Source organism: Coregonus lavaretus (genome assembly GCF_964263955.1).
Source record: "Coregonus lavaretus genome assembly, chromosome: 32".
NCBI lineage: Eukaryota > Metazoa > Chordata > Actinopteri > Salmoniformes > Salmonidae > Coregonus > Coregonus lavaretus.
Window position 1 is genome coordinate 13,036,643 of NC_140019.1, and position 27,271 is coordinate 13,063,913.

A 27,271-nucleotide genomic window follows, 5' to 3' on the forward strand; every position below is an offset into this window, starting at 1 on the left:
TAAGTCGCTCTGGATAAGAGCGTCTGCTAAATGATGTAAACAAGTAAGCAAGTCGGAAATTTCCGAATGTCCGTCAAGACGTGAACGCTGCACATCTTTCTACAAGGAGTTTCCAAATCGGAAATGTCCGAGTTCTGAGTTGTCTTGTTCCATGTTAACGTTAGATTTGGTTTTAGTCGTTTTAAAGTATATTGAGTTCGTTCCCAAATCTATATATAGTTTGCCACATTAGTCACCAATACGGTTATATGGGCACATACAATAAGCAGCATTATCATCATAAATTTTTTTCATACCAAAATCCTAAAGGACTTTTACTTTGAAATAAAAACAAACGCTTTTCCTTCCGGAATCATCCATCTACTGTTGCTGTCTCCGTTTAGCTAGCTTGCATGAAATATCTTTCTAGAAACCACGAATAACGACGACGTACTTTCTTGAAGATTGAATTGTCAACATGGGTTACAATAGATTCAGGGTCAACGCTACTCGGAAGATGTCGAAGACGTTAGCCCTGACCGTTCTAGCCTGTTTGTCGTTCTGCATCTGTGTTTGCAGGGCAGAGGATAGTGCCATGGAGAACATGGTAACAGAGAGGAAGGTTGAGGATAACCACAGACAAGACAGTGCCGACCTGCTGATTTTCATCATGCTCCTAACCCTCACGATTTTAACCATATGGTTATTCAAGCACCGTCGTTTCAGGTTTTTGCATGAAACGGGACTGGCCATGATCTATGGTGAGTATGGGTGAGAGGGCCCCCATGTCAGGAGACTGCATGATGTCGTCATTACTCATCGTCATACTTAGCTTCGATGCAACCAAGAGACTACAGCAATAATGTTGGACTCCCGAAAGTGTCTGACTAGTCCAACACAATGTCAAAAGTATCTTGGTTGCATAGAGGCTACGTCATACTGTTTATGTAGCTACAGGTCACGCACTGTATGTGTATTAACATTTACTGGAAATCTGGTAACATTGTTGTCATTCGTATAGGGATGCTGTAGAGACAACATAAGGCTCAGGCATATATGAGGCCTACAATTACCATATCTCTAAGTAAGATCTCTGTTGTTGGTGTTGGGAAATAATATTCATGCCTTATCAGTTATGCTACTGTGTGCAGGCACTAAACCCATACCGTTCAGTGTCACATACACAGGAAGGTCCAACTTGCTTCACAGTATTTTACTTTAGTTGCTCTGAACACTTCATGCACTTCATGAAGCACCATAGCGGTCACCTTGCATTGTTCAGTGGAATGTTACCTGGTTATTTATTTACAATGCACATGGTGCTGTTCCGGCATGAAGGGCAGAGAGTACAACTGATAGATGCAATTTGGTATTTGTTAACCCTAGTTCCCTCTTTCTCCCTCCAGGTGTGCTAGTTGGGGTGGTCCTGCGCTATGGTATCCACGTACCCCGTGACATTAGTAACGTCACCCTCAGTTGCCATGTCAATGCCAGCCCGCCTACACTGCTCGTCAACGTCAGCGGCAAGTTCTACGAGTACACGCTGAAGGGCGAGATCAGCGCCTCTGAGATCAGTGATGTACAAGACAACGAGATGCTTCGCAAGGTAGAGTCCCAAACACGTGGTCATTATTAACGTGAAACGTGAAATTATGGCTTGACTGACCATAAGTTGATGCTTCCACATATGTCATGGTTATTGTCTGAACATGGTCTTTCAAATCTAAACTGCTGTTTGGGAGTGTTTGTACAGCTCAGACATATTGGTTGTCTTTCTTTACAGATTTCCTTTCTATCCTTCCCTAGGTATTTTCCACACATAATCACTGTCTAATACACAGACACATATGCACACTGTCTAACTCGGTGCATAACATAGGTAATCAGTCGTGTCCTGAGGTAGCCTACAGAGCACTATTATTCAGCTCAATGCAACTACTACAGTGGGGAAAAAAGTATTTAGTCAGCCACCAATTGTGCAAGTTCTCCCACTTAAAAAGATGAGAGAGGCCTGTAATTTTCATCATAGGTACACGTCAACTATGACAGACAAAATGAGAAAAAAATATCCAGAAAATCACATTGTAGGATTTTTAATGAATTTATTTGCAAATTATGGTGGAAAATAAGTATTTGGTCACCTACAAAAGTTTCTCAATACGTTGTTATATACCCTTTGTTGGCAATGACACAGGTCAAACGTTTTCTGTAAGTCTTCACAAGGTTTTCACACACTGTTGCTGGTATTTTGGCCCATTCCTCCATGCAGATCTCCTCTAGAGCAGTGATGTTTTGGGGCTGTCGCTGGGCAACACAGACTTTCAACTCCCTCCAAAGATTTTCTATGGGGTTGAGATCTGGAGACTGGCTAGGCCACTCCAGGACCTTGAAATGCTTCTTACGAAGCCACTCCTTCGTTGCCCGGGTGGTGTGTTTGGGATCATTGTCATGCTGAAAGACCCAGCCACGTTTCATCTTCAATGCCCTTGCTGATGGAAGGAGGTTTTCACTCAAAATCTCACGATACATGGCCCCATTCATTCTTTCCTTTACACGGATCAGTCGTCCTGGTCCCTTTGCAGAAAAACAGCCCCAAAGCATGATGTTTCCACCCCCATGCTTCACAGTAGGTATGGTGTTCTTTGGATGCAACTCAGCATTCTTTGTCCTCCAAACACGACGAGTTGAGTTTTTACCAAAAAGTTATATTTTGGTTTCATCTGACCATATGACATTCTCCCAATCCTCTTCTGGATCATCCAAATGCACTCTAGCAAACTTCAGACGGGCCTGGACATGTACTGGCTTAAGCAGGGGGACACGTCTGGCACTGCAGGATTTGAGTCCCTGGCAGCGTAGTGTGTTACTGATGGTAGGCTTTGTTACTTTGGTCCCAGCTCTCTGCAGGTCATTCACTAGGTCCCCCCGTGTGGTTCTGGGATTTTTGCTCACCGTTCTTGTGATCATTTTGACCCCACGGGGTGAGATCTTGCGTGGAGCCCCACATCGAGGGAGATTATCAGTGGTCTTGTATGTCTTCCATTTCCTAATAATTGCTCCCACAGTTGTTTTCTTCAAACCAAGCTGCTTACCTATTGCAGATTCAGTCTTCCCAGCCTGGTGCAGGTCTACCATTTTGTTTCTGGTGTCCTTTGACAGCTCTTTGGTCTTGGCCATAGTGGAGTTTGGAGTGTGACTGTTTGAGGTTGTGGACAGGTGTCTTTTATACTGATAACAAGTTCAAACAGGTGCCATTAATACAGGTAACGAGTGGAGGACAGAGGAGCCTCTTAAAGAAGAAGTTACAGGTCTGTGAGAGCCAGAAATCTTGCTTGTTTGTAGGTGACCAAATACTTATTTTCCACCATAATTTGCAAATAAATTCATAAAAAATCCTACAATGTGATTTTCTGGATTATTTTTTTCTCAATTTGTCTGTCATAGTTGACGTGTACCTATGATGAAAATTACAGGCCTCTCTCATCTTTTTAAGTGGGAGAACTTGCACAATTGGTGGCTGACTAAATACTTTTTTTCCCCACTGTATATGTTCAATGCAACTACTTTTGTGAATACATTTTTTTATATATGTAGAATAATAGTGAAGACATCAAAACTATGAAATAACACATGGAATCATGTAGTAACCAAAAAAGTGTTAAACAAATCAAAATATATTTGAGATTCTTCAAATAGCCACCCTTTGCCTTGATGACAGCTTTGCACACTCTTGGCATTCTCTCAACCAACTTCACTTGGAATGCCTTTCCAACAGTCTTGAATGAGTTCCCACATGCTGAGCACTTGTTGGCTGCTTTTCCTTCACTCTACCATCCGACTCATCCCAAACCATCTCAATTGGGTTGAGGTTGGGGGATTGTGGAGGGCAGGTCATCTGATGCAGCACTCCATCACTCTCCTTTTTGGTAAAATAAATCTTACCCAGCCTGGAGGTGTGTTGGGTCATTGTTCTGTTGAAAAACAAATGATAGTCCCACTAAGCCCAAACCAGATGGGATGGCGTATCGCTGCAGAATGCTGTGGTAGCAATGCTGGTTAAGTGTGCCTTGAATTCTAAATAAATCAATAGACCGTGTCACCAGCAAAGCAACCCCACACATAACACCTCCTCCTCCATGCTTCACGGTGGGAACTACACATGCGGAGATCATCCGTTAACCCACACCGCGTCTCACAAAGACAAGGTGGTTGGAACCAACAATCTCCAATTTGGACTCCAGACCAAAGGACACATTTCCACCGGTCTAATGTCCATTGCTCGTGTTTCTTGGCCCAAGCAGGTCTCTTCTTCTTATTGGTGTCCTTAAGTAGTGGTGTCTTTGCAGCAATTCAACCATGAAGGCCTGATTCTCACAGTCCCCTTGTTATGTGAATTATTTAACAAACTATTTTAGTGTCTCTGTGCGTCTCCCAAAAGGTTGTAAGTCTTTTGGGATTTAAGTAATTGCCAGAGTCCCAGTCTGCATAGTCAGAGATATTTATTCATTGAGAATTCTGCCATTACAATTTCAGAGTCCATCTTTTATACTCATACGTCATACAAAAATAAATCCCTTCCCTCTGTAGGCGGGCTGTAGTTTTCCACTCTAAAACTGCTCTACTGACCTTCAGTTCACACACATATACACACATGCATACACACATACATACACACACACACACACACATATCCTACTCCCTGCTTTACTCAGTTATTGCCGTTCTCACAATATTCTGCACCATGTTTTCATAACAGTTTCTCCCCTCCCTAAATTGGGAGCCCTCTTTATCTTAGTTTCTCAGTTGTCTTTGTTGTCTAGCCTAACTCTTACTCACATTGCTAAATAGTGGCTCAATGCCATAGCCTTTACTGGTCCTACACTCACACATTTCTAACACATTATACACAGTTTCAGGGTGTAATAATTAGTCATTAATAATTAATCTATCAATTCCACCCTTTGACTAAATATTACACACATACAAAATATATGTTGTTATAGAAATGAATCACACTCATTGAAGTATATAAGTTGGTTTGCATATAAAAACATTACAGGTTCATCAGGGTTACCCCATGATTAAAAGCATAACGTTACTTTTTAGCAATGGTAACTAGTACATCATACTTAAAATGAGACTTTAATACACAAAAGATCATTACAATAACTTTTAAACTAGAGATTTATAGTTCTAGGAAAACATCCAGTCTCAAATTATCTGGATCGTCGTCGTCCTCCACCAAGCCTGGTAGGTCATATCCTTAATTCCTTAGGTCGGAGTCCGGGATTGGGCCGTATCTCACCATCTGTTGGGAAACCACCTTCTCCATCTCCTTTTCTCACCAACCCTCAGACACAGGAAACAAGACAACATCCACAAAGAACAAGTATACCCATAGAAGCTATAACTTCACCCAGAATAGTTACAACAATAGTTTTCCATTTACCAAATATGTTATCAAACCAACCGTTTATGGAGCTATTAATACCAGAGTTCTCAGCCAGTTCGTTTGCCAGCGTGGTGAGTCCCTGAACGGACCCGTCCGGTGCTGTATTGTTGGGGATGAAAGTACAGCACATAGATCCAAACAGAACACAAACTCCGCCCCGCTCAGCCAAAAGCATATCTAAAGCTATTCTATTCTGCCATGTCATTAAGCTAGTTGCCGCTGTCTGCTCAGCTAATCCCTTTATTGCATCACGAGTGTGGTTTATAAATCTTTGCTGCTTATAGTACATATAATTTATCCAACCTACGCTTTTATTAATTGTTGACCACCAGAAAATACTTGATTCAAACCCAGCTGCGATTTGATTCCTAGCTTTGAATTCTTCTGGAACCCCTCGAGGTACTCCTATCCCATCAATATATATCCTTTCATCAAAGGATCCCGGGAGGAGGTCCCACTTTCTACGTGACAACTCACCAGTCTCTGACACGTTTGATTGTTTGCGTATGTAGGTGAGTTCACAATCTGTTATCACCACACAACCATCAGATGTCAGCACGGGCCTGGTTTTGGTTCCTAAAATCCTCTGGCTGCAACAAAGAGGAGAGATTAGTCATGGTCTCTTTAGTTGTGACATTCTCTGTGTGGGAGCAGGAGCTAAGATGCCCAACCCTGTATCCTATCTTACTAGTCCTAGAAAAACAATAAGAATCCCCTGAGACTTCAAACGGAGGCAACCTAGGTCGGGGTGACTTTGTTATCGGGGGATATAGATAGTGCAAGTTACTACAAGACTCCTTCACCACAGCCCCGGTCTGACTACCTCCCTCCGAGAGGTTTACTCTATAGGGTGCCCCAGTTGAAGAGGATATCTCACTTGTTCAGGTCTGTAACCTGTTTTAGCGTAATTCAGACTTTCAGACAGTACCTACCCTTATATGGGTTGCACTGCCATTTCTGGTAATTCCCTACTTTCACAATACTACACCTGTCCTTAAACTGTGTATGGAGATTGACATATCCCCCCCGCTTGATATGAGCAACTACATAGTCCCAGGATATACATGGTGACATACATATGGTGATGTCCTTCCCTACAGTCCCTAGTACTTCCCCTTTCCCTACGTCTAGTTGTCTCCTATGCCTTCATAGACTGTGTTAAGGTATTATTTTATCAACTTGTTGTTAGGTTAACTACTACTTCTGGCGGATCAGGAGGGTTTGAGTGTGTTAGGAATATGGCCCCCACAATCAGACAGCTACCTACCGTCAGGAGACCTGAGAATCCCCACCCTCGCCCTGAGAACATGTCAGACGCCAGAGGCCAACCCATTGCTTTACCTTCTATCGAACTCACACAGGGATGATCAGACAGGGTAAGGGAATCTTCGTTAAGGAGCCAACCCCCGAGCCCTAGTGGTGATCGGCTCTTTCTCCTAACTCAGTGTTTGTTCGTCAGGTGTAACTGGGTTTACCTTTTTGCAGTGAGTGACATGCACCAAGGTGGATCTTTCGGTGATTCTTACAGCGAAGGCCGTCACCAACAGGACCTGATATAGACCTTCCCAACGGGGCTGCTTCCAGTTTTTCTTCTTTAGGGACTGGATCCACACCCAGTCTCCTGGTTAGATAGAGTGGGTCACCTTCTCCTTTAGTTCACCTGTGGGGCACAAAACCTCTGACATACAGGTGCGGTTAATAAACTACCTTCTCACGTGTTCTGCTAGGGTGCTCTCTAGTTCTATGTCTGCCTGTCTGGTCCTGCCAACTGTGGCATTCTGTAAGGTCTTCCAAACACTTTCTCAAAGGGGGATAACCCATCTTTATCTGGGGTTACTCTAAATTTCTTCCCTTCACTCCGTGATAACTCTATAAAATCAATGTCCAATTGCTGGAAAGGGTACTTAGCCGGAGGATACTCACCCTGAGGTGCCCTTTGTCTGCCCTGGTGATTATTTTGAGCACAGATAACACATCTTGAACAAAAGTTTTTTTTGTTATTATTTTTATTTTTTTATAATTAGTAATCCCATGTGCAATAAAGTGTTGTCTAATCTGTTCTACCATCCATCCCTCCTTTTGACACATGTCACTGCCCATGTGTCAATATTATCACCTACCTAACAATCACTTAGGTAATATTGGTAAAAAATCATCCAATTGCCATCCCTTATTTTTATTTATTGGTAAAATAAACTATCTTAAAGTCCTCCTCTCATGCCTTTAGAATTTACCAGTGTGGATGATTAATTAACACCAGAAAGTTAAAACAGAGTTCAGAGGCAATTGAAATTCCATCCCATAGTATACCAAACATTACCATTATTCTAAATATTTAATAAATGTTACTTATCCCAAGTGTTCATTAATCCTCATGACATTCATTCTCATAAGAAATCATATATACCCCAAACTCAGCCAAAACCTAAAAAACTCCATAAAATTCACTGTGTGCTCCTCTAAGACCTATCACCCTTGACCTGCTGAAAACCCCCCAAAATTGAAACAACAAGGCTTTATAAACATCATACTAGGTGTGTTGTTTTTTATTTGAAAACCCCAATTAAAAAACAACAACCAAACAGCCAGGTCATGAGGACTCCTGATTTCTCTCTTCCCCTTCTGCCTACAGTTTCTTAACTGGTGCCCTTTCCTTGCACAGTAACTACACGGTTCCTCACATTCTCTAGCAAAATGTCCCGTTTTGTCACAATTGTAACACTTCCACTCACTCCTGTCTCCACTATTACCATTTCCTTCTTGTCTGTCTTTGCTACCGTAACCTCTCTTCTCTCCTAGGTATTGACTAATAGTCTCACTGTCTCTAATTCAACACAAAACCCCATCATCCAATGTACTCCCAGCAGAACTGAAAAAAAAAAAACTGACTGATTTCCAGGACACTGCACCTTTGTTTCTGGCCTCACTATCTCCCCGAGAATTGGCCCTCCCTCAAGGTCCCTCACAATCTGCTCTTGGTAAACTGCAAACCTTTTATTGCTTCTGGTTTCATAGGGTATTGCTTCTGATACGGCCTATGATTAGATTTGGGTATCACCTGTACTGGAATTACCCCTTTTATTAATCCTACGTATGCTGGACCCCGGGACCACAAATGCTCTGGAACTTCTTTTAAGTCAGACTCCTGTTGTTCTGTCAACAGGTATTCCTCTCCTCATCGGGGGACATTTTAGTGGGGCCTGGTACTACATCATCAGCAAGTTCCATCAAGGTTCGGGGAATATCAGTTATTCCCCCCCTTAACAATTCTTGCCTATACCAATAACATGGCTCCCCTTCCCCACAGACCACCATATTGTCTCTGACTATGTGTACTTTCATTCCCCTCTCAGCGGAAATGACAGCCACATTCAATTTAGTCATTACATCATGTCCTAGTAAATTTACCCGACACAGCTTAGATATCAGGATGGGTATGGTTGCCTCTCCTCCTGATTGGTCATGTTTTAGGGTTATTGGGGCTGATAACCTTTCAATAAATTGATGACCAGAGGCAGATCGCACTATGATTTTCTCCCCATCAATCCTGACTCCATCTGGCTTGTCTGTTGCACAGGTTGCTGTCCTGCAGGCTCCCGTATCACAAAGGAATTTCATTTTCTTACCCATTACTGTCAATGTCAAATAAGGTTTCTGTTCCTGTTGAAGTGCTAAGTCAATAGTAGCCAATTCAAACACCTCACAATTTGGATCAAAGGGTTCCTTAGTCTTCCCCCCACTAGAGTCTACTATTTCTCCCTCAAGGACTAGTCACGCCTTATCTTCCTCTTCCTCACGCTCAAAGCTGGGGGATGGACTTCTCTCTCTTCTCTCTTTTCTCTCTTTTCTCTCCTGTCTGACTTTCTCTGCCCTTGTCCTGTACTCCTCTACCTCTGGCTCTTCCTCACCTTCCTCTTCCCTTCCTCCTCCAGCCCCTTCTTCCTCATAAGGAGGTGGGGCCGGTGGGGGGGCAACATTTTCCGTATTGACTGACTTCATGTCTTAAAGTAATGACGGACTGTCGTTTCTCTTTGCTTATTCGAGCTGTTCTTGCCATAATATGGACTTTGTCTTTTACCAAATAGGGCTATCTTCCGTATACCAACCCTACCTTGTCACAACACAACTGATTGGCTCAAACGCATTAAATTCCACAAATTAACTTTTAAGGCACGCCTGTTTATTGAAATGGATGAGAGAATGCCAAGAGTGTGCAAAGCTGTCATCAAGGCAAAGGGCGGCTATTTTGAAGAATCTCAAATATAAAATATATTTTGATTTGTTGAACAATTTTTTGGGTTATTACATGATTCCATGTGTTATTTCATAGTTTTGATGTCTTCACTATTATTCTACAATGTAGAAAATAGTAAAAATAAAGAAACACCCTAGAATGAGTAGGTGTTCTAAAATGTATATGTCTTTTTTTATTATGATTTTTCAGGGGGTGCTGCAGGACCCCTACTTCCCGCGGCTATGTGCCAGTGGTTCCCAACCTTTTTTGGTTACTGTACCACCAATAGATTTTTACGCTGCCCGGATTACCCCCTTATGTGGATTTTACCAGTAGGCCTATGGTCTCATGAATCTTCTTAATTTGCCCCTGTGGATAGGCCAAGTACCCCCGGGGGTCCTAGTACCCCTTTGTGTGAACCACTTCTATGCCAATGCTGTGTCACCTGATCAGAGAAAAGAAAACTCCATGATACCATTAAACTTTGGTTTTTAACCACCCAACACAGAGGATGCTTGATCAGAACTAAGCCCAACTGTAGGACATTAGATTTAACAAAAATAACAACTAGTGCTATTTTCATCCAACACAATGATTGAAATTGAAATGGGATTTTGGACCCTAGTTAGTTATTGTTACAGGTAGTTATAATTAGGTTATAACTAAAAAAAATAGCACATTTTATTATAGTCAGTGGGACACTGTACAGTGATGTAAAACAACCCCTCTGAGTTTTTCCTCTTTTCTCACAGGTGACCTTTGACCCCGAGGTGTTCTTCAACATCCTCCTGCCCCCCATCATCTTCCATGCCGGCTACAGTCTGAAGAGGGTAAGGCATGTAGTTAGTTGTTTGAAAGTTTAAACAGTAGTTATATCACAGTGTTGATTTGTTCTTGGGTAATATTTAGGCCTAATCCTTAACATAACTCTATCTCCCAGAGGCACTTCTTCAGGAACATGGGGTCCATCCTGGCCTACGCCTTTCTGGGAACAGTCATATCATGTTTCATCATTGGGTGAGTTTATAGCAGGTGGACTTTTATTGTCATGACTCTTGCCCTAGAGGCTGAACTGAGCAATTTCCGCTAGATGGGCCAGCTGCAAAGTCAAAATTCATGAAAACAAAAAATAGCTTTTTGATCTTAATTTAAGGTTAGGCATTAGGGTTAGCAGTATGGTTAAAGTTGGAGCTAAGGTTAGGGTTAGGTTTAAAATCCGATTTTATGACTTTGTGGCTGTGCCAGCTAGTGACAAATCTGCAGAGCTGCCTCCAGGGCAAGATTCATGACAACAAATGCCAACCTGCAAGTTTATACCCAGATATACTGTATTATGTATGCTTTACATCTTTGTGTGTTCATACACCTTTAGTCCTTTGTGTGACCGGTCAGAGAAATGCTGAACTGAAGTAATGTAATCTGTACCTCTGTGCAGGTTGCTGATGTACGGCTGTGTCACGCTGATGAAGCAGGTGGGACAGCTTGACGGGGACTTCTTCTTCACTGACTGTCTGTTGTTTGGAGCCATTGTCTCTGCTACTGACCCCGGTACAGACTCTGTTCATATCAGTCACCTCTTTAGTACACTCATAGTAATGGACCACGCGGTAATGGTTCAACTGCTTGCTTCAGTAGGAATATGCTTAGTCATATTTCTGTTCAAAGGGGGTTTTCCTGATTCACAAGCTGCAAAAACATGCACTTCCACTAGGTATTTGGAGTACTGTGAGTTGTCTTGCAGTTGAGAAATATAGCATATGCTGACGTTGTACAAAATGTAGTGACTGCACACAGCACCAACAATTTCTAACCTATAGGGCTCTATTTGCTGGTTCATTCTAGTAGAATGTTAAGAGGACAACTTTATGTTGACGTGGTAACATTCTCGAATGCGGTCTTGCTGGTCCATCTGCATGTCATTCTGAAAACAGTGTAAAGGCACACAAAATAAATTCTGTAGGCAAGTCGAAGTCGGTAGCCGAAGTCTACGCACCTTTGTCTGTGATTGGTCAACAGTAGTGATTCTTCAATAAAGTCTTTGTTGTCATTCAACGAGAGACGACTTGTTTTCAGGCACATTTTTTCATTGAGAAATACTGCACCAAACATCTTTAAATGTAAAAATGCGTGACTAAGATCTCCTGAGCAAAAACGTAAAATGAATGACAGATTCCTTGAGTTATCTTAGGCTACGGCGTCTCAAAATGGACAAATAGTACTATTGCTGCTTTTTTCAAGTTTTTCAGGTGGTCTTTTAAGGGAGTATGCAGCCGAACTGAAGCATGTGGAAGCCTTTTCTTTACTGTGTCTCATGTCCTGCAGTGACGGTGCTGGCCATCTTCAACGAGCTGCAGGTGGACGTGGATCTGTACGCTCTGCTGTTTGGAGAGAGCGTTCTCAACGACGCCGTGGCCGTGGTGCTGTCCTCGTGAGTCCTCCGTCTTAACCTGACACACCTATCTACCGTCTGTCTGTCTGTACACACTCACATTGTGAAGTTTGGTCTTTTTTTGTCTTTGTGATCCATTGTTGTGAAGCTTTGGCTGACAAACCTCATCTTCAAACAGCTGTGCTTTGGAACTGTTTTAGATATTTTGGGCTGGATAAGAGGGAGGTTTGTCCTAGTCACACACACACACAAGCACATGGACATGCACACACACACCCCACACACCCTCAACCAAATGTTATTTGGTATTGATTGTCCTGTTTGTGACCTGGTTGTACTAAACCAATAACTATTATTAATGCTGTGGAATGTGTGAGACTGACCCTTTGGTAACCCTAACCAGTACCTTCCCTCTGCCGGGAACTCTGATTATTTTCAGAATTCTAATGTATTATGGTCGGCTCAGCGCGGGGGTGCAGCACGCCCCTGGAGCCAATCAATCAGCCAATCAGTGGGTAGAGGGCGTGGCGGCGACACGAGACACTCCCCTGAACGGGTGTGCTAGCTCAGAGTGCTTTTGCAGTGGCTTCTTTTTTGCATCGTCAGAACATGCACGGCAAATGACCAGCCATTACACCCCAGGTAGCAGATATGCAGCACAAGTACAACCCTTAAACGGAGAGTTCACTCCAACATCAAAAGTGTGTCAGATGTTTGCATAACCTAAAAGTTAGAGTACTGAGTCCATATTTCATGGCATCTGTTTTGTAGATCTTGAGGTATGCATTAGGTCAACTCTTGAGGCCTCAATTCAAAATGTAAGCCAGTTCTTGTGGTGTAGAATCCTGGTGATTTGCTGTTTGGGAGACAGGAGTTTATTAGATCCCCAATTTGCATGGTCCTGCTGCTCGACTCTAACCCTATACCCCTCCTCTCTATGTCTTCTCGGTCAAACTGCTCTCTCACTCACTGCTTTTCTCTCAGCCATGTACTAATGCCCTTATAGTGATGTAATGCGTAGAGAATTGTTCAAGTTAAAGAAATAGAAAGAACAGTAACAACCCTCTTATTTGATCATTTTTACATGGATTTATTTTGCTTTCGCATGAGCCAGAATTGTATAAAGAATTTGGATTGATTGGAATTTGGATTTAACCATGTTATCTAGAATCATTAATTCCAAGCTTCAGCTAATCTTTCACAAGTGGTTCCCCATATTTATGAGTTAAAACAGCTAGGCCTAATAGTCCCCCCAGTCTGCCTTGAATGGAAAGCTGTTGAAGTATTTCTGCCACAGTCATTACTGAGAGATACAGTGAGGGAAAAAAGTATTTGATCCCCTGCTGATTTTGTACGTTTGCCCACTGACAAAGAAATGATCAGTCTATAATTTTAATGGTAGGTTTATTTGAACAGTGAGAGACAGAATAACAACAACAAAAAATCCAGAAAAACGCATGTCAAAAATGTTAAATAATTGATTTGCATTTTAATGAGGGAATTAAGTATTTGACCCCCTCTCAATCAGAAAGATTTCTGGCTCCCAGGTGTCTTTTATACAGTTAACGAGCTGAGATTAGGAGCACACTCTTAAAGGGAGTGCTAATCTCAGCTTGTTACCTGTATAAAAGACACCTGTCCACAGAAGCAATCAATCAATCAGATTCCAAACTCTCCACCATGGCCAAGACCAAAGAGCTCTCCAAGGATGTCAGGGACAAGATTGTAGACCTACACAAGGCTGGAATGGGCTACAAGACCATCGCCAAGCAGCTTGGTGAGAAGGTGACAACAGTTGGTGCGATTATTCACAAATGGAAGAAACACAAAAGTCTGTCAATCTCCCTCGGCCTGGGGCTCCATGCAAGATCTCACCTCGTAGAGTTGCAATGATCATGAGAACGGTGAGGAATCAGCCCAGAACTACACATGAGGATCTTGTCAATGATCTCAAGGCAGCTGGGACCATAGTCACCAAGAAAACAATTGGTAACACACTACGCCGTGAAGGACTGAAATCCTGCAGTGCCCGCAAGGTCCTCCTGCTCAAGAAAGCACATATACAGGCCCATCTGAAGTTTGCCAATGAACATCTGAATGATTCAGAGGAGAACTGGGTGAAAGTGTTGTGGTCAGATGAGACCAAAATCAAGGTCTTTGGCATCAACTCAACTCGCCGTGTTTGGAGGAGGAGAAATGCTGCCTATGACCCCAAGAACACCATCCCCACCGTCAAACATGGAGGTGGAAACATTATGCTTTGGGGGTGTTTTTCTGCTAAGGGGACAGGACAACTTCACCGCATCAAAGGGACGATGGACAGGGCCATCTACCATCAAATCTTGGGTGAGAACCTCCTTCCCTCAGCCAGGGCATTGAAAATGGGTCGTGGATGGGTATTCCAGCATGACAATGACCCAAAACACACAGCCAAGGCAACAAAGGAGTGGCTCAAGAAAAAGCACATTAAGTTCCTGGAGTGGCCTAGCCAGTCTCCAGACCTTAATCCCATAGAAAATCTGTGGAGGGAGCTGAAGGTTCGAGTTGCCAAACGTCAGCCTCGAAACCTTAATTACATGGAGAAGATCTGCAAAGAGGAGTGGGACAAAATCCCTCCTGAGATGTGTTCAAACCTGGTGGCCAACTACAAGAAACATCTGACCTCTGTGATTGCCAATAAGGGTTTTGCCACCAAGTACTAAATCATGTTTTGCAGAGGGGTCAAATACTTATTTCCCTCATTAAAATGCAAATCAATTTATAACATTTTTGACATGCGTTTTTTTCTAGATTTTTGTTGTTGTTATTCTGTCTCTCACTGTTCAAATAAACCTACCATTTAAAATTATAGACTGATCATGTCTTTGTCAGTGGGCAAACGTACAAAATCAGCAGGGGATCAAATCCTTTTTTCCCTCACTGTACCTGAAGACTGGGGAGCTAGAACTCCCATAGAACCCTCCAGTGTAGAACATTGCTACTAAGAGAATGGTATCACTTCACATACAGTACCGTACTTACTAACAGATGTCTATACACAAATATGTGCACCAGTGCAGGCTGGTGGAAGGAGCTATAGGAGGACGGGCTCATTGTAATGGCTGGAATGGAATAAATGGAACGGTATCAAACATATGGAAACCATATTCCGTTTCAATCATTCCATTCCAGCCATTACAATGAGCCTGTCCTCCTATAGCTCCTCCCACCAGCCACCACTGATGTGCACATACTGTAGGATAATCTCATAATTTCTTAATGGTTTCCATATGAAACTACGATAGTCATTGTAGATATTGACACAGCGAGCCACAATATATTTGCCAAGAGAGTCATCTGCACTTCAAACAGACCGGGCATGTAAATGTTAGTACTATACAGTGGTCTTGGGTCATTAGGATCATCAGAGTCATCGGATAAAGGCCTCCCCTGGTCTGTAGGAATATACCTGGTACACCATACCTTAGTTCTGATATCAATTGGGACTTTTCACGACGTTCAACCTTCTCAGGATGGAAGAACATTGTAAACCAGCTCTCTAGGTCTAACTGTACTAATGATCTATGGTTCACATTCATTTCTCGGCCCCAGAAATGATACAGTACATACCGGTATTTCATTTCCATTTCCACCCTCGTAACACTTCATCCATCCACATAGACCGCTTGAGCTACTCTATTATTTTGCACCTTTTCTGGGATTGACAGTGTGTGACTGTGTGTGTGTGTGTGTGTGTGTGTGTGTACCAGGTCCATCGTGTCGTACCAGCCGGAGGGGGACAACAGTCACACCTTTGAGGTGATGGCCATGTTGAAGTCCTTCGGGGTGTTCCTGGGGGTCTTCAGTGGATCCTTCGCCCTAGGAGTGGCCACCGGGGTCATGACAGCACTCATATCCTTTACTCAATGATGCACTTCCTTTGTGTGATTTGCGTGTCTAGATATTTATATTACAACAACAGCAAGGTTACAAACAGATGGAAATGCTTTTGTTCTTGTATTAGAATGTATGAAGTAGATTCTTAGCCTATCGGTTAAGAGCGTTGGGCCAGTAACAAAGGTCGCTAGTTTGAATCCCCGAGCCGACTACGGGAAATATCTATCGATGTGCCCTTGAGCAAGGCACTAATTGCTTTTGTAAGTCACTCTGGATAAGAGTGTCTGCTAAATGACTCAAATGTAAAAATGCTTTTGTTATTGTAACTTGCTAGTTGCTATATGTTGACCTCAATGCTGTAGTGTCTAAGCTGTTCTGTCAGTGTTGGTGAGTTGTGTAGTGTGGTAGTTTCATGATGGATTTTCTCCTTGACTGTTCTCCTCACGTCACGAAGTTCACTAAGCTGAGGGACTTCCAGCTACTGGAGACGGCTCTCTTCTTCCTCATGTCCTGGAGCACCTTCTTAATGGCTGAGGCCTGTGGCTTCACAGGTAACCCTCATCTTACTGCACCGCTACATATAGGTCATGGTCCCACCCCCACAGGTTATTTTTCATGACCCAGCTTATTATGGTTAATCATGATGTGGGTGTGTCTGCTGTTTGCAGGTGTGGTGGCAGTGCTGTTCTGTGGAATCACTCAGGCTCACTACACCTTCAACAACCTGTCCCCTGAATCCCAGGACAGGACCAAACAGGTGAGGACAACGTTTACCATTGCATTTATTTACTGCAAGCTACTCTGGACAGCAATGTCGTCTGCTGAATATTGACATTCCATCATGGTCCCTGAAAGGTTGTTTTTGTGTTGTCCTGTAGTTGTTTGAGCTGCTGAACTTCCTGGCGGAGAATTTCATCTTCTCCTACATGGGTCTGGCCCTGTTCACCTTCCAGAACCACATCTTCAACCCCACCTTCATCGTGGGTGCTTTTGTATCCTCAGTCTTAATACAATGAGGTGATGACAACCCTAGTCTAAGAGTAGAGTAGTGTAAAGGGGTTAAACTGTAAGACTGGGTGGGAATGGCATAAGTAATGACAAACTGGGCATTGTTTAACTGTTATTTAACCACTGCAGTCATAACAGCTTAGAGTAAGTAGCATTAAGTAAGTAACATTACCGGGCATCTATGTACAGAATGTTGTTTGTAATGCTGGGAAGGCACTAGACTGAAATGTTTTTTCAGGAGACTGCTAGGTTTCTTTACCCTCTATGGACCTCTCCTTGACAACAATCCCTCCCAGCTGGCAGTGTTCCTGGGCAGAGCAGCCAACATCTACCCCCTGTCCTTCCTGCTCAACCTTGGACGCAGGAACAAGATCAGCTCCAACTTCCAACACATGATGATGTTTGCAGGTACTGCATTTACACAGGCAGCCCAATTCTGATCTTTTGCCCAATTATTGGCAAAAGAGCTGTTCTAATTCATCAAAAGACCAATTAGTGAAAAGAAAAGATTGGAATTGGGCTGCCTGTGTAAACACCACCTATGTGGCCAGGCGGAGATCTGGCGCCACCATTTTTCCTTTTTTAATCACTAGATTAAATAACCTTGTATATACTTGAAGAGAAAAGGTGATGATAATATATCACTTTCTATCCAATTTCTGGGTTTCAAATGATGAAATATCAGCCACAATTTATTTATTTATTATTAGTTTAAAACATTTTTGGGGAAATTTTAAAAAAGTGCAGAGGCTGGGATATCCTCCCACTTTTTGGCCAAGAGTTTTAAAATGTTGATTTATGAGTCTGATTTCTTGTGTCCAGTGATTTAGGAGTCACTATTCTGACATTACATCCTTAGTCTTCTGAAACTCTGTTGGTAGAGCAAGATGCTATATTGATTATATATATCATTATTAAATATTATAGATATAGAAACACAAGTCATACCAGAACTTGTTGTTGAATTGACCACTATGTAACTGTACTAACTGATTGTCATGTGATGACTTTTATTGGAAATGTTTACAGAGTTCCCACACCAGCGACATTATCTAACAAAAAGCTATTTTAAGTGATATGACTTGTTGAGACACACACACTGCTTGTCGCTTGCGCACACACTTACAGCATATTATAAACTGGGTGGGTCGAGCCCTGAATGCTGATTGGCTGACAGCCGTGGTATATCAGACCGTATACCAATGGTATGACAAAACATTTATTTTTACTGCTCTAATTACGTTGGTAACCAGTTTATAATAGCAATAAGGCACCTCTGGGGTTTGTGGTATATGGCCAATATACCACGGCTAAGGGCTGTATCCAGGCACTGCGATGCGTCGTGCATAAGAACAGCCCTTAGCTGTGGTATATTGGCCATATACCACAACCCCTTGTGCCTTATTGCTTAAATAACCCCTCCTTGTCCTCCCTAGGGTTGCGTGGGGCGATGACTTTTGCCCTCTCCATCCGGGACACGGCTACGTACGCCCGTCAGATGATGTTCACAACCACCCTCCTCATCGTCTTCTTCACTGTATGGGTCTGTGGAGGCGGCACCACCCAGATGCTTTCCTGCCAGCACATACGGTAGGTCCACCGTGGGGGTCGAAAGTCAAAGTTTGGGATTGTTGGTGTATGTCCCCCCCAAAAAAATTGCCTTAAAACTGAACCTTTTGTTGTTCTGATGTCTATTCTAATTTAGGATACACACAGCACATAAAGTTGGCTGTCCAGTTTCAATATGATGGTCTGTGACCACTGTGATCTGGTAGACTAATGTATGTGTTTCTGCATTTCTAACAGTGTGGGTGTAGATTCGGACGCAGATAACTCAGTGAGTATTAAGCTTATGAAAATTGTGTTATTTGACTTGAATGCTGTAATCATCTGATTTAATGTAGTGATGTTGTTTTGAGTGGATCTCTGTATCTGTATTTTCTGTGACTCTGTCTCCTCAGGTGAGCATTACAGAGGGATCAGAGCGGAGGAGCACCAAACACGAGAGTGCCTGGCTCTTTAGGATCTGGTACAACTTTGACCACAAGTATCCTTTGGTGTCACTCCCATCAGCACACAGCAGATGGCGCTCCAGTGACAGATTCATTTCACAGAGAAAGCTTTTATGTTCTCTATCCAGTATATTAACGCATAAAGTAGAAAACCATGATTTGTCCTGCATAACCAAAATGATCATGTATACAGTGCATTCGGAAAGTATTCAGACCCCTTGACTTTTCCCACTTTTTGATATGTTACAGCCTTATTCTAAAATTGATTAAATTATTTTTCCCCTCATCAATCTACACACAATACCCCATAATGACAAAGCGAAAACAGGTTTTTAGACATTTTAGCAAATGTATTAAAAATAAAGAACAGATACCTTATTTACATAAGTATTCAGACCCTTTGCTATGACACTCAAAATTGAGTTCGGGTGCATCCTGTTTCCACTAATCATCCTTGAGCTGTTTCTACAACTTGATTGGAGTCCACCTGTGGTAAATTCAATTGATTGGACATGATTGGAAAGGCACACACCTGTCTATATAAGGTCCCACAGTTGACAGTGCATGTCAGAACAAAAACCAAGCCATGAGGTCGAAGGAATTGTCCATAGAGCTCCGAGACAGGATTGTGTCGAGGCACAGATCTGGGGAAGGGTACCAAAACATTTCTGCAGCATTGAAGGTCCCCAAAAACACAGTGGCCTCCATCATTCTTAAATGGAAGAATTTTAGAACCACCAAGACTCTTCCTAGAGCTGGCCGCCCGGCCAAACTGAGCAATCGGCAGAGTTTCTCTGTGGAGATGGGAGAACCTTCCAGAAGGACAACCATCTCTGCAGCACTCCACCAATCAGGCCTTTATGGTAGAGTGGCCAGATGGAAGCCACTCCTCAGTAAAAGGCACATGACAGCCCGCTTGGAGTTTGCCAAAAAGCACCTAAAGGACTCTCAGACCATGATAACCAAGATTCTCTGTTCTGATGAAACCAAGATTGAACTCTTTGGCCTGAATGCCAAGCGTTACATCTGGAGGAAACCTGGCACCATCCTTACGTTGAAGCATGGTGGTGGCAGCATCATGCTGTGGGGATGTTTTTCAGCGGCAGGAACTGGGAGACTAGAACGGAGCAAAGTACAGAGAGATCCTTGATGAAAACCTGCTCCAGAGCGCTCAGGACCTCAGACTGGGGCAAAGATTCACCTTCAAACAGGACAACGACCCTAAGCACACAGCCAAGACAACGCAGGAGTGGCTTCGGGACAAGTTTCTGAATGTCCTTGAGTGGCCCAGCCAGAGCCCGGACTTGAACCCGATTGAACATCTCTGGAGAGACCTGAAAATAGCTGTGCAGCGACGCTCCCCATCCAACTTGACAGAACTTGAGAGGATCTGCAGAGAAGAATGGGAGAAACTCCACAAATACAGGTGTGCCAAGCTTGTAGCATCATACCCAAGAAGACTTGAGGCTGTAATCGCTGTCAAAGGTGCTTCAACAAAGTACTGAGTAAAGGGTCTGAATACTTATGTAAATTTGATATTTCCGTTTTCTATTTTTAATACATTTACAAAAAATTCTAAAAACCTGTTTTTGCTATGTCATTATGGGGTATTGTGTGTAGATTGATGAGGGGAAAAAACTGTTTAATCAATTTTAGAATAAGGCTGTAACGTAACAAAATGTGGGAAAAGTCAAGGGGTCTGAATACTTTCCGAATGCACTGTATGTATGTACAATTGCTGCAATAACATACTAGCCTACAGCATTGGAGGCTGATGCATTGAGGAAGAGGAGGATGGTTGACCTATAGTAAATCTCCATTATGTATTTGAGCAGTTTGTTTTGATTATCTGTGACACAGTTGAGGCCTTGACTCAAACCCCTCTCCAGCTACCTGAAGCCCATCCTGACACATAGTGGCCCCCCACTCACCGTCACCATGCCTGCCTGCTGTGGACCACTGGCCAGATGTCTCACCAGCCCACAGGCCTATGAGGTCAGTCCCCACAAACCATGTGTCCCTATTACCCACATGACCCTGTTAGGGTGATTATGGTAATAGTGATGACATGTAGTGAGGTACTGTTTTCTTCTTAGTCTTAATGAGTATCACAATGGATAATGTATCAATTAATGGACTCAATTGAAGAGTTGCTGATTTCATAAGAGCTAAAGCATTAGTTCAGTTATAACAGGAGTATTTGATCAGTTAGAACTAGTGAAGACCTATTCCTAAATGTTCCTTTCTCTCCTTCTCTTTCCTGCCACCAGAACGAGTGCCAGCTGAAGGACGACGACTCGGACCTCATCCTGACGGATGGGGATATCAGCCTGACCTACGGTGACATCACGGTGAGCACGGACGCCAGCGGCGCCCACACCAGTGCCGGGCCCGCGGGCACCACCTCCGCCGTCATCTCCGCTGACGACCTGGACCGCGAGCTAACGTACGGTGACCACGAGCTGGTGATGAGGGGCACCCGCCTGGTCCTGCCCATGGACGACTCCGAGCCCCCGCTCGCGGACCCCCGACACCGTATTCGGATGTAAGGGGAAAGAGAGGCCAGCTAGCCAGATGACCAATTCACTCTACGTCCTGCTCACCTTAATCTGCAGGAATGAAATCAACTAAGATCAGCAAGAGACTGGTCTCTCTCTGTCTGTTTGTCTCTCTGATTGTGTCTGTTTGTCTTCCTCTCTCTTTCTCTCTCTTTCCTTTTCTCTCATACCACTTTGAGTTTCTCAAGTGGCTAGTCCATGTCTCTACCTCATTCTTGTTTGCTAATTTCTACTCCTGTCGCCATCACTGTAATATGAAGTATTTATTCATGTTTTCTTTTGATTTGGTTAAACCGATTAGCTTTTCTCAGTTTGTCTTCTAATAGGACCACACTGAAATCACGTGGCAATCTTGTCACAGTAGCGTTGTAGAGGACTCTATACGAGTCTATGCGCATGCATTAGTCTATATGTGGAGGTCACAGTACAACAGCTAGTTTGTCTCTGTATCACAAGGTGTATAATAACGGTGACATGCTAACTGTGCATGCTAAATTGTGCATCCTTTTTCTATGCGTGGGGAGTGAGAAGGTCGAGGGGCTGACTGAGTTTGTAGCCTTGTTTTTGGGTCTGATCCTGAATGTTACTGCCTTCTCTGTGTGATCCAAGGCATGCTGACCTGATTTTAATGGCGCTGCGTCGTATTTTGTTGCTATGCGTATACGGTTACAATCAAGTGCCTCAGTGACCACTGTAGTTTATTTTCCCTTTTAGAAGTAATACAATCCTCCATCCACAGGGTGGCGACCTTCTCTATGGGTGACAGGCTGTCTGCGTTTGAGCCGTTGGGCTGTAGATTGTTACAATGTTATAGCCTGGTTGAACGACAACGGTAAGGACAGAGCTCAGTCTGGTTTGACCAGGCTAACGATGTAATTCTGCTCGCTCTGTGTAACCTGGCGCACGTCTTGGATCTCCCACAACGACCTTAGACTGTGACTTTGCGAGGGTTTGACACCTTATTTTAGAAGCTGATGTCACTCACCACAGATGCAGAAAGAAGGGCTGCCGTTTTGAATACCAGATCCAATCTCCCGTACGGTGAAAGCTAGTGCCATTTCTCCTGCATTGACATTTTATGAAAAGAGTGCAGACAGCCTCAAAATACTTTGTATGTATTTTGCAACATACTATAAGTACTTTAGCTACATAACTCTGTCACTGTAATTATACTAGACTGTATGTGTAACATGGTGAATATTTGATATTAGGGACTGCAATGTTACTATTATCAAACCTACTGTGGACTTTATCTGTGCTAAGCCCTTGCTTCCTACTGGCTAAGATCTATCTGGTTATTCACTGCATTGAAGTAGTATACAGGGAACATTCTACAGTAGCTCTTGATCAAAGATCAAATTTGCTTTGTTTTTGGCAAATTTATCTGGAATTAACATTTGTGGATCAACAATGTTGCTTCATTTCTTATCCAATTATTTTTCAATTGAATTTGCTTCATTTGGGATTATTTATGGAAATGGCCTGATGACTGTCCATGTCAAAAAATTGATGAGCTGCTGCTACCGCAGTTCAACTGTTAACTGCCCTGAGTTACTGATCTATTGACTACATTGTTCTTGATACTGTATGATGTTGTGATATGAGGGATTTCTACATACTATCCGAAACAATATATGAATAGGCAAATTGGGATAACATTTCAGATATTAAATGATTCAGAATAGATATTTAGAGAAGCTGGTAGGGATCACTTGAAGAAAACAGAGTGGTTGTACAAAAGGAATGTGTGCTAATCTTTATTTGTGTAAAATAATGATACAATAGGTTTGTATTAGACATGCACTAGTCTAATGTATCCTATATGCCTCGCTCTTCATTGTATGGGAGTTGGGCTGATTTTATAGCTGATGCCTGGCCTCTGAGTGAATAGCTCCTCTAACCTTCTTGGCTACATGGGCTCTGTCCTGTGACAGGTCTGGGATCAGAGTGAGTAGCTCCTCTGAGCTGTTTGGCTACATGGGCTCTGCCCTTGTGACAGGTCTGGGATCAACGGTGGCTGTTAATGTGGTGCAGCAGGAAGTGTTGACAGGTTCACGGCCTGACAACGCACTGTTGATGTGGATGGAATCGGCCGCTGTGCCAGACAGCACTACAGAGGGAGGGAGTAGGAGAGAGTGAATGAGACAGGGTAGGGGCAGAGGAAAGGGAGGTAGAGAGATACTGTACATCTTTCCTGTAGTCAAAGCAATTACCTTTTGCACCTGGGGTGGAGGAGAGTCAAAGGGAGGGGAAGGTTAAAATAAAGAGGGAGGGAAGAGGGCAGTTTACTAGACATGCCTTGGGTCTTCCACTCAGTGTTACCTCCTGCTGTGCAGGAACCTCTGATGGCACGTGTCTTTCTTCGTTTTTATCAGGCATGCCTCTTGACACCACAATGTGCAGTAAATGATTTTCCCCGCCATTTTCTGTTTTTTTCCCCTCCATTTTGTTTATTCTTGATGGAGATGGGAAATAAGGCGAAAGCATTAAAGATGTTGCAGCATTTGCACTTGTTTTTTGAGAATTGTTTGTTTCATTTTCATCTTGCTTTGATTGTCTTGCATGTGACATTTGTCATACTTTTGAGCTGCTTTTTAACTGGCTTTGAATTATGTGTTGGGTTTATAATGAAATGAAAAGGAATTCACATGAATCCAGTGAAATATGATCAATTTATGTACAGGTTATTATGATCAATGTTACCAAGAGAAACAAGATTGGCCTCATTCCTTTCCCATGCCATTGACTGACTCTTCACAACAACAAAAAAGTCTAAATCAGGAGTGTGTACCAGTCTATCACTGACAGATCAAATAATGTCGTTGGTCAAAAAAGCCCCTTGTAGGTCTACTTATATTTGCCTGTACTGTTCTTACAGTATGTGTTCTATTTTTGATTTGAACTATGAATGTTAACTTGTAATTAACATGTTGACACTAGTCTGAAGTAGCTGACCAAAGGGGCTTGTTGTACTCTGTGTTTTCAGACTGGCCAATCTGTGTTTATACTGCTACTTCGCTGTGTGTGTGTGTGTGTGTGTGAGCCCGTGCACATGCGTGTGTGCATGTTGTCTACACCTGTGTGTGTGTGTCTGCTGTAATGCGTGTGTGTGTCACACTGTGCTCTCTCAGTGTTGTCGGTACTGACTGTTTACATCTCTGTAAATATCCTCACCTGTTCAAGTTGCGTGCAATGTTCAAGAAACAGAAGCCTGTGCTTTGGATTAAACCCTCCTCTGTAATCGTATCCTTATTGACTTGCTGATTTCACATGATGATATAGACACGATCTAGTTGGCCTCTGAGAATTTGTTAGCTAATAGCCAACCATATCCAGGAAGTCTCTGATGCAGACTACTCTTAAAAACATCTCAGTCATTTATCCAACAGGCTTGGCCTTCATCCCCTTAGTACTGAACAGCCTGAGACTCAAACCTACCTCTCCTCTCCAGATCCTCTCTTCAGAGACTGGTCCATCCTTCACCTGGACTGACACAGGCTGAGGTGGGGTAAGGTTTCCTCCCTGGGCAGATGTAGGTATAGAGAGGTGTTCAATACTACCTTCTCTGGCTATAGGTTCAGGAGTTGTCCCTGACGAAGAATAACTAGGACCCAGAATTTTTCCTGCCTAGGTCACATTGTCAGGAAACAACTCCTAACCATTTGACTAGGGATGGACATTTCCCATTCACCTTTCCAGGCAGGAGATGTGTTTCGGATGGAAGGCAGCTCTCTTCACTGTGTTAGGCATTCTCCCGCCAGCACATTTCCTCAGTGCAGATCAGGTAACATGATGCTCCTAATGTGGTCACAACTCTCCTAAAAAATGCTTGTTTGGTGTAAATAAACTTGAATGGGTGACTGGGACTACATAATGTTCTCCCGAGGGTATTTCACACTTTCTCTCGCTTTCCCTCTCTATCTCTCTTTCACACACACGCACATACACCTCTCTCTAACAGAAATGTATCTCCTACATTTGGAGAGTGTGTGTGTGTGTGTGTTCAAAGTGTGCACTGGTTTAGCAACTACTCATCACCTACCAGATTGAAGCGGGGACAGGAAAGCTAAATGTCATAGCTAGCCAACTCTGCTAGCCAACACAGTTAGCCAACTCTGCTAGCCAGCCAGACCCTCATATGACAATGAAAGTAGGGTGACCACATGTCCCGGTTTGTGCGGAACAGTCCCGCATTTTGGCTATTTGTCCCACGTCCCGCAACCAAAAAATCATGTCCCGCATTATATAAAAAGATTCGAACACCAATAATTTACAAAAAAGGTAGATTTGTTCCGTATTTGTTAGGCATTCAGCAGAGAGGAAGAGGCGAAGCGAGAGGTTTCACTCGCCAAAATGTGTCCAAAATAAACCCAATGCGTTTCTATGGGCTTATTTTGGACCTAAGCTTTTTGGACTTTGGGACAACGACTCCCATTGTTAGGGCGGAGACATTATATACAGATATCTGTTTGCAGTCACGTTGCTCGTTTGACAAGATATACAGTGGGGAGAACAAGTATTTGATACACTGCCGATTTTGCAGGGTTTCCTACTTACAAAGCATGTAGAGGTCTGTAATTTTTTATCATAGGTACACTTCAACTGTGAGAGACGGAATCTAAAACAAAAATCCAGAAAATCACATTGTATTATTTTTAAGTAATTAATTTGCATTTTATTACATGACATAAGTATTTGATCACCTACCAACCAGTAAGAATTCCGGCTCTCACAGACCTGTTAGTTTTTCTTTAAGAAGCCCATAGTTCTCCACTCATTACCTGTATTAACTGCACCTGTTTGAACTTGTTACCTGTATAAAGACACCTGTCCACACACTCAATCAAACAGACTCCAACCTCTCCACAATGGCCAAGACCAGAGAGCTGTGTAAGGACATCAGGGATAAAATTGTAGACCTGCACAAGGTTGGGATGGGCTACAGGACAATAGGCAAGCAGCTTGGTGAGAAGGCAACAACTGCTGGCACAATTATTAGAAAATGGAAGAAGTTCAAGATGACGGTCAATCACCCTCGGTTTGGGGCTCAATGCAAGATCTCACCTCGTAGGACATCAATGATCATGAGGAAGGTGAGGGATCAGCCCAGAACTACACGGCAGGACCTGGTCAATGACCTGAAGAGAGCTGGGAGCACAGTCTCAAAGAAAACCATTAGTAACACACTACACCGTCATGGATTAAAATCCTGCAGCGCACGCAAGGTCCCCCTGCTCAAGCCAGCGCATGTCCAGGCCCGTCTGAAGTTTGCCAATGACCATCTGGATGATCCAGAGGAGGAATGGGAGAAGGTCATGTGGTCTGATGAGACAAAAATAGAGCTTTCTGGTCTAAACTCCACTCGCCGTGTTTGGAGGAAGAAGAAGGATGAGTACAACCCCAAGAACACCATCCCAACCGTGAAGCATGGAGGTGGAAACATCATTCTTTTGGGGATGCTTTTCTGCAAAGGGGACAGGACGACTGCACTGTATTGAGGGGAGGATGGATGGGGCCATGTATCGTGAGATCTTGGCCAACAACCTCCTTCCCTCAGTAAGAGCATTGAAGTTGGATCGTGGCTGGGTCTTCCAGCATGACAACGACCCAAAACACACAGCCAGGGCAACTAAGGAGTGGCTCCGTAAGAAGCATCTCAAGGTCCTGGAGTGGCCTAGCCAGTCTCCAGACCTGAACCCAATTGAAAATCTTTGGAGGGAGCTGAAAGTCAGTATTGCCCAGCGACAGCCCCGAAACCTGAAG

General features: G+C 43.2%; 1 protein-coding gene across 1 annotated transcript; it reads left to right on the forward strand.

Moving 5' to 3' along the window:
* Window positions 1-364: 364 nt before the first annotated feature.
* Window positions 365-24,754, forward strand: LOC311107632 (sodium/hydrogen exchanger 6-like). Its single transcript, XM_084150156.1, has 16 exons — window positions 365-740; window positions 1,386-1,585; window positions 10,418-10,495; window positions 10,606-10,682; window positions 11,101-11,213; window positions 11,988-12,093; window positions 15,804-15,945; window positions 16,376-16,481; window positions 16,599-16,687; window positions 16,809-16,922; window positions 17,235-17,346; window positions 18,375-18,528; window positions 18,745-18,775; window positions 18,900-18,985; window positions 20,840-20,945; window positions 21,221-24,754. The coding sequence occupies exons 1-16, from the start codon at window positions 458-460 to the stop codon at window positions 21,497-21,499; spliced, it is 2,076 nt and encodes a 691-aa protein (XP_084006282.1). The 5' UTR covers window positions 365-457; the 3' UTR covers window positions 21,500-24,754.
* Window positions 24,755-27,271: the final 2,517 nt, after the last annotated feature.

Coding starts and splice junctions, on each gene's coding strand:
- LOC311107632 (XM_084150156.1), top strand. CDS start 458: ATGGGTTACAATAGATTCAGGGTCAACGCTACTCGGAAGATGTCGAAG. Junction 10,683..11,100: donor ATATCATGTTTCATCATTGG/GTGAGTTTATAG, acceptor ACCTCTGTGCAG/GTTGCTGATGTACGGCTGTG. Junction 20,946..21,220: donor CCAGCCCACAGGCCTATGAG/GTCAGTCCCCAC, acceptor TCCTGCCACCAG/AACGAGTGCCAGCTGAAGGA.